This window comes from Acanthopagrus latus, chromosome 16 (assembly GCF_904848185.1).
Source record: "Acanthopagrus latus isolate v.2019 chromosome 16, fAcaLat1.1, whole genome shotgun sequence".
In the NCBI taxonomy this organism is placed as follows: Eukaryota; Metazoa; Chordata; class Actinopteri; order Spariformes; family Sparidae; genus Acanthopagrus; species Acanthopagrus latus.
The window spans coordinates 7623345-7631598 of NC_051054.1; the positions used below are offsets into that span (position 1 = coordinate 7623345).

The window sequence follows — 8254 nt, forward strand, 5'->3', positions numbered from 1 at the left end:
AGAAAGGCACAGTAATTTGTCAAGCAAGCTTGGGCACTCTAGTTTTTAACAAAGGTTGCTCAAATGGAAGTACATCTTGCATTTTGTTGGGGACTACTTTCTACCGCGGATGAATACACACTTGGCTCTGGAGAGGGGAATACCCAAAATAGCAGGATGGTGGGATGGAATTGAAATAAACCACAGGGCCCATGTTCTTTATTATGAGGGAAGATGTCATCCAGTGTAACCTGTGTGCCTCATTTATGTGTTATTAGATGTGGCACGAAGGAATAAGAGTTATCAGTTTTTGGCTCAATGGTGTCTGATGACTTCATAGTCGTTTATCGTCCTTTCATGAGATTTAGAGTTGGAAAATAACTATAATCCATCAGTTAAGAAAATATACAGTATCAACAGATGTATCACTTAATGGCATTGCCCTTCTTTATCATTTTCATGGCACAATTTACTAAATGAATGTGTTAAATGAGTTTACTAGAAGACAAAAGTATTGCAGAGAGGTTAAGCTGTGGGAGGTGAGTCTTTGCCCAAGGCTCGTAGTGAAACCACGCTCTCTCTGTGAACTCCAACCGACCACCTGTAAATAAGCCTCGCAGCCCCCTGAGACAGAACAACGTTAATGAAAAAAAAAACTTTTATTAAATGTTTTCAATTACTGTACGATTGCGATCAGCAGCACAAATCGCCTTATCTCTCGACTAATCTCCTCTTTCAATCTCGCTTTTTTTTCTTTGCAGCGTCTCCTCACCCAAACCATGTGGGGCGAGCATGTCTAAAGCTGAAGGTGTATGTCAGACCTCCAGGTAAGTCACGCTCTAACTACACACACACACACACACACACACAAACACACACGCACGTACACACGGGTCCAGATTGGCTATCAAAGGAAAATTAGGGGGGGAATAAGAGGTCTGATAGAATGCCCCGGCAACACTCTCTGCTCTGATTCACAGACCGGCCAGGCAACACTTTAACACTTTTACACACACTGGAAACACACGCACGCACACACATTCTGACGCATTCACACAGACTGGGTGGGGTGGGCGGGGGGAGCGTGCATGCACACAGGCACAAAGTGGCATACGCACTTCACATCAAATCACATCACATCACACCGGGTGTGAGCGAGACCTTCTGTCCTTGCAGAAAAGAGAACAGAGAGGCTGAAAGTGCTCTCTTAAAAAAAAAAGTAAATCTTAGCGAGCCTTCCACGTCACGCCACCAGCTAGATGTGCGCCTAAGAAACAAGAGAGCAATCTAATAATAAACCCATCACATACTGTAGAGCTCTAATCTAATCATAGACACTTCATATTTCCCAATAAAATTCTCCTTGTGCATGAGCCTCTCGGTAAAAAAATAAAATAAAAAATGAAGCATGACTTACTCTCCACATAATTCTTGAATCTTGTTTCCAATCAGCGTTGCAGCCTGGTAATATATACCCTTATTAAAATAGCTCCCGCATATATTGGCACAGACCCTAGCACAAGCGTGCCGGGCCGGCCTGTGATATTGCCGTTTTAAAAATAACCCAACAGACGACTGGTAGACATGGAGATCAGATTGCGGCAGGTATTACGCTGCACTTGCGTTATCTTTGTAGAAAAAAAAAAGAGAGAAAAATCTACCTGTTCGTCTTCTTTCAAAGGCGGATTCTACCTCGTGAGTTTTTTTCAACCTAAGCCCCACTAAAGAATCAAAACCTGGGTAGTAGCACATCTCCCCAGATAATGACACAGCTTTGAAGCTCTTTGTGAAAAGGATGAGAGCCGGCCTTTTGCAGCTTTCCAGGCTCAGATCATTCCGCATCATCGCTAAAAGAGGGGAAAAGAAATTCTCTCCTCCTTCATAATTACTGAAACAACACCCATTGTTTTATTCTGTCGCTGCTGCGGCTCCTCTTAGAAATTCTGCTTCTTTTTTTCTTTTCTTTTTTTTTTCTGGTGCTGTTAAAGTAATCTGTCTGACATTGCAACTTCCATCTCATCTGTGAAATGTTGTCACCAGAGTGAGCTGTGAGCGACTATGTGTGCGAGTGAATGTGTGTGTGTGTGTGTGTGTGTGTGTGTGTGTGCGTGTGTGTGTTTGTGCGTGTGTCAGCTGCTCCAGATTCTGAGTCTCTGTGATTAAACTGTAATTAGGTTGGTTAAACCCCCTGCAGAGCTCAGTTGCCGTCGTCTTCTCCTCCCTCCCCTCCCTTCCTCTCCTCATCCCTCTCTGACGCCGTCTCTGCCTTTTTCCGTGGCTTTTTGAAGGGTGAGGCATTCGTGGTTTGTCATTCACTTTCCACCCCTCCACCCTCCCCCGTGATAGTTCCACTTCTCTACCCTTTGTCTCTCTCTCTAAATTCATTCATTTTTCTTGCGGGATTGTCTTGTCCTTGTATCTGTCTGTGCGTCCCTCTCAGTTCAGATGTTTTGTCGTTTTTCTCTTTTTCTCTCTTCTCTCCGTTTCAGATGGCTCGGGATACGATTCTCCGGAGCCCTTCCTGACTGACGGAGGTCCAAGCTGGAGGCCAGGGTCTGTGGCCCCGTTAGCTGCTCTGGCCTCGCTGCTCCTGGGACTCTTCTCCTGGCTGTGACCCCTCCTCTCCTTCTCTTCCTGGAGCTCCCACCCAGGATCGCTGGGCTGGGCTGGCTGTCCCTCTAAGTCCACCACCCCTCAGGGAAGCCCTCTGTCTCCGTCCTCCCCTTCTCCCACCTCCACCTCTGTCCGACCACCAACCACCCCCACTGCCAGCCCCTTTCCATGGCCCGGCCACGGACACCCTCCCCAGGCTTGGCTGAGAGGGTTGGGTCTTGAGCTGCGTGGGAAGATGCCCTTCATCTCTAATCCCTGAACTCTGGGTGGAACAGCACCTCTCAGCCGAAAAAAAACACAAGGGAAATGTCTCTGCACTCATATCAGGGGGTCCTTTTTGATTTGACTATTGACTCTCTGGCCACTGATGGGGTAGATGTAGCGGGCGGCTATGATTAAACTTGTCGTTCCAGAGCAATTCCTATCATCCAATCACGGCAGGATGCATTAAGCGATAGGCCTGGATGCACAAAAATTGGATTTTTTCTCACATTGCTGTCCCACCGTCAAACCCAAGAATTGGAAGTGGCCAGGCTTGCATTGTAATTGAAATTCTATACTATCTGGACCCAATCCAACCGCAACGAAAAAGAAAAAAGAGCACAAGTACGGAGACGAGGGGGGGGGGGGAGAAAAGTGACCCGGGCCTGTGCAGGAAAAGAGACGGGGAAAGATTTGAATGAATATGGCTGTATGGGAGATGTAATATTATATGTGTTGATATTTTCAGACACGGTCTAGATTCACAGCAACGTGATATAAAAATTTGGGTTCGGTTGTTTTTTTGTTTTTTTTAGGGAGAAGCTCAGACCATCACATTAAAATGACAAGTGTAATCATAGCCTGTTCCAGCAGTGGGGCGGTGGGGGAGGGGGTGTGTGTGTGTTCTGGGTGGGTTTGGCGAGGTGTATATTTTCAGGTGGGATGTGTTTTTGTCTTATTCATGTTTCTAAACAAAGCATTTATCACAGCCTGGCCAGCACGGGCATCTTCAGCACTGTCTAATGTCGGTTGGGTCGGGTGACTTCTGGAACCATGACTTTCTCATGTATGAATGTACCACCGGTCACCCACCTCTTTGTCTTTCTGTATTACTATGACTGTGGTCACTTACCTTCTCTTGGACTGGCAGGATGAATGGGGTTTTAGGGGGGATTTTTTTGTTTGTTTTTTGGAGGGGATGGTGAGGGGTGAGGGAGGAGGGGAGGAGGGGAGGAGGCAGGTGGAAGATGGATGGACAGGTGAGAAAAGGAGGCGACACTCAAGTTGCATGACCACTGTGAGAAAAAAACAAAAAAAAAACAAAAAAAAAACAACCTTCAGATCAATCTTGTTTGTAATGATGATATATTTTTTCATGGGGGTAAAAAAAAAAAAAAAAAATCAGAAAAACACCCAGCGACCGCTCTCTTGCTCTCCCTGAGAACTTTTTACAGACATCAAAAGGGAAAATTCAACCTCTCTCCTCGACGCGGTCCCTCCTGTCTGGCTTCCGCTCGTTGATGGATTAGCCCGGGCCGCGAGATGAATGGACCCACCGGGTGAAACTGACTGGAAATCAGCCCCTCAGAGCCCGGGACCAGATCGCAATGGACGTAAACACTGACTTGAAGCTGGTCCCGGGTCTGAGGGTTAAACCAATAAGGGAAGCGCATAGACTGTGGCAAATGAGGCGAGGTGTGTGTGTGTGTGGTAGCATCACAAGAACACACATGGGCATGCACACACACACACACACACACACACATACATACATTAACACATACACACACACACACACACACAGTCTTTGATAACGGGACCGTTCCTCTGAGCATTCATGGACACGACTATAAAGGGAACGGCACAAAGAGAGAGTGGGAGCGGAGGAGGGAGGGGGAGAAAGTGTGTGTGCATCATGGGACTGAGACTTCTTTAATGTTGGGGAAGTGAACATAACGAGTCAGCACTGTGAACACACACGCGCATACACACACATGTACAGATACACACACACACACGCGCAGGCAAGCTCAGACATATGTAGAACAAAGCACACGCAGCTCTAGACATTTTACAAAGACATGGCATGCACATACACACATGTACAAAGACACACACATACACACACACACACACACAAGAAACACAAACAAGGGGGAAGCACTACCTTCCTGGTTTCATCTTATTTTTGTAGCATTTAAAATCACTGTTAATTACTCCTGTGTGGGATGCAGTGATGGGGTATAGCCTGTGGAAGATTAAAAAAAAATGTGTTTTCTCTTCTTCTATTCCACTGATGCTGTCCTTCTATTGTTCTTCTTCTCTGGTTTGTGATCCATGGTTGGTAGTGGTAGTAGGATGCCTCCAGGTCTGAGCGTCATGTATGAGTTTGTCTCCTTTTCTTTTTGTGGTGTTTTTTTGTTTTTTTTGTTTTTTTTTTGTGGAAGCTGACCTCAGTCATTTAAGTCAGTCAAGTCAAAAGTTAAAAAACACAGAAGTCAGAGCAAAAGGAGAGAAACACACAAATAAAGATTGTCTTTTTGTCTACTCGAAAAAAAAAAAACGAGCCGAGTCGGAAATTTCTTCAGTGGAAATGTGAATTAATTCTCATTTGATGGTTTTTTTTTCCCCTCCAAAGGGCAAGATGATTGTGTTTCACGTACGAGCCTGCACCTGGGTCTTTATTTTTTTTATTTTTTTGCCCGATCTATCTTCCTCTGACGTCGAGGTCTTGTGACGGTGAGCATTGAGCTCTGCCAGTCAAAGCATGAAATTATTCAGATGAAGTCACCCTCTCCAATCTTCAGCTGTTTCTCCCTCAGCGATGTGACAGCTAATCTGACCTGCTGACAACATGGAGACTGAATAGCTTGATAGCCTTTCCTCTCTTGTTTCCATCAGAATTCCAGCAGGGAGGCCCATTTAACCAAGTGCTTACTCCAGAAGTGTACTCTGAGATACTTGAGTATTTCTCCCCCCCGTGTCACATATTTTCTTTATATGCATTTTTTTTAATCGGCCTGTCTTTCAGATTAAAACAAGCTACAAAAGAAAATGTGACAAAACTGAGAATAGTACAGTCACAGTATCAAAAATAACACTTTTATGTGGGCTGAGGTGTGACAGTGTGATGTATAGATGAAAAGAACAAACTCAGCAAATGCATTATGACGTGTGACTTAAACGTTACTCCACTTAAAACATGAAAAATGACGGCGAACAAGTGTTTACATGTCGCACATGTCTTGTGGAAGAGTCTCCCGTGCATGAGTAGATGCACACTTCTCTTCTGTGTGGCGATGTGTGTGTCGGGTGGAGTTCTGTAACTAGCTCCTACATGAAAACTGCTCACATCAAGGTCTGCGGATTATCCTGAGTAACCGGGTCAGGATTTGAGGAAAAGAAGGAAAGACACATTTGAAGCTGCTGAGTTTTTCAAATGTATTTTTTTTTTTTTTTTTTTTTTTTTAAACGCACAAGTCAAGGGGCATCCAGTTGCATTTAGGGCTGCACGATCAATCACACAACAGTCGAAATCACAAAATGGCTCTTCACAATATGCAAATTGCAAGAAGCTGCATTTTGACAATGGTAAAATGTGACAAAACTGCATTATAATGAGGTACCGTGGTGCTGCAGACACGACCGGACCCACAAATTCTGGTTCTTCTGATGTCAGCCATGTTAATTATAATAGCAAGATCTGTCAGAAATAATCACAATATGAGTAACTCCAATATATTTCTAAATGTTTATGGCTGATATCTCCTAAACTAGGCAAATCCCACCAAGACAATCTAGATAAATTAGTAGCACGACAGGCCAGAGTAAAAGTATGTATTTTTGATTTGGGTGTGAACTGTCCCTTTAATGGCACCTGAATGAAGAATTAGTGCCACAAGCTATTTATCTCAAACTCCTATTTTTTGCCTGTTGTTTGAAATGTACTTTCATTGGTATTTTCCTTTGAACATTTTCTGGAAATCAGGTTTAAATCGGCTGATACAATCATTCATTTAAATAACTGTTTGAGGCTTAAAGAGGAAATATTAACCGCTATTTCATGTATAAAAAAAAACAAAGACGCACAGATTATGGTGAGAGCCAAACAATTAATACAGATATGTGTTGCATAAGTCAGTATTTTTCTGGGCAAACATGTCACAACTCGTCAGATTTACCTCGTGACCCTTCGTCGGAGGTCTGACCTTGTTTGGGAAGCACTGGACTGCACATAAAGTAGTTAAAACAAGCCCCACCTCAACAGGCTGCAACAGAAAAGTGCTTCTTACCACTTTAATGCATAAGTTTCATCTACCTGTAATGTAATAGAATTTTGAACGCAGGGTGTTTTCTATTTTGTAAAATGTCTTAATGCTTTTCCCACCACTGGGACCAACTAGTTGGAGATATTAACCTGAAAGTCACAGGTTTGATCCCCAACACAATTCGATTGTCTATTAAGACTCAGGTGTCCTTGAAGAAGACATCAGAAACATTACATGCTGGTGATGCCTAAGGGCTAAATGTCTAAAAAGTGAATATGAAATGATTCCTCTTCTTTTTGAGCTCAATAGGATTCCTCCAAATCGGGACATGAATAGACACACAGACAATGGACACTTTCCCCCATTGGGGCTTGTAAGGGCCGGTGCTCGCTTGAAACATTTATCAGCCCTGTTTTAAAAGCGTTATTTGAAACCACTGACTCGTCTCTTTTGGCAAGCGTGATGCAAAAAGAATATCAGAAACGTTGTTTTTGGGGAAAAACTGAGGGGCATGAATAATAGATGAGCCTTGGCTCGCCATGTTTGGACCTCCTGTGCAAAGCGGGCTAATGGCTATCGATGTCTCTGGTTTCCATCAAATTGCTTCATATGAGAGGCCAATTCAAACGGAGAGAGAGAGTGGGTTCCAGCAGAAAAAAGGAAGACGAGGGAATGAAATTATCTCTGAATATTGAGATGCACGCTTGGTCAGCCACTTCTTTGTCCCGACAAGTATCGGGTACCGGCAGAATTAGCCTGACGTAAAATTAAGCCCGACCAAGCAAGGCCCCGGGACCTTCCCATGTCCTGACGCTTGTGAGAGGGAAGATGGATGTGTGGCACAGCTGGAGCAGAGCCAGAAGTGAACAGATGTGCTCCTTTTTAAAATCGTGAGAAACTAGTGATCTGGGCCGTGACACCGACATACACTCACACACACACACTCTGCTATATCCCTGCGATGTTCTCTTCCAGATTTAATTAATCACTCGATTTATTTAAGCTATTTTCATTGGCTGGCGTACATGTGGGACAATAATTGGCGAGCATAAATTTGGCCTTATACGATGTTGGTTTTGGCAACGGACGAAAAGGAAAGCCAGGGAAATGCAGATGGTCGACCCCTCTTCATTCTTCCTCCATCTTTTCCCGTCCCTTCATCTCTTCTTCTGTTGATTTCTCGCTCTCGGAGACACATTATTAGGCTGTAGGCTAATCCATTCTCCACTCTCCCCCCTGTACTTTTGTCTCCCGGTATTCAACTAACTGGCATGATTTAGGAATTATGGAATTAGGGCAGCGCTCCCATCTCTATTAATGAGGAACGGCATGATGAAAGAGCTTGATCCTGAACGTGCCATCTGTAGTCACTATTACACATTCACTTAATCTATCTCTTACTTCTTTCTATT

The 8254-nt window shown here is 44.1% G+C and overlaps 1 protein-coding gene across 3 annotated transcripts in view; it reads left to right on the forward strand.

Annotated features, from left to right (window-relative positions):
* The window catches only part of efna2a (ephrin-A2a), an 89053-nt gene extending 84191 nt beyond the window's left edge, over positions 1–4862 (forward strand). For 2 of the 3 annotated variants that reach the window (XM_037125092.1, XM_037125093.1), the window contains 2 exons: positions 741–806; positions 2469–4862. In XM_037125092.1, coding sequence (XP_036980987.1) covers positions 741–806; positions 2469–2593 — 191 coding nt within the window. In that variant the 3' untranslated portion in view covers positions 2594–4862. The remainder of the gene's footprint in view (positions 1–740; positions 807–2468) is intronic. The other variant, XM_037125094.1, reaches the window with a different exon arrangement.
* The last annotated feature ends 3392 nt before the right edge of the window (positions 4863–8254 follow it).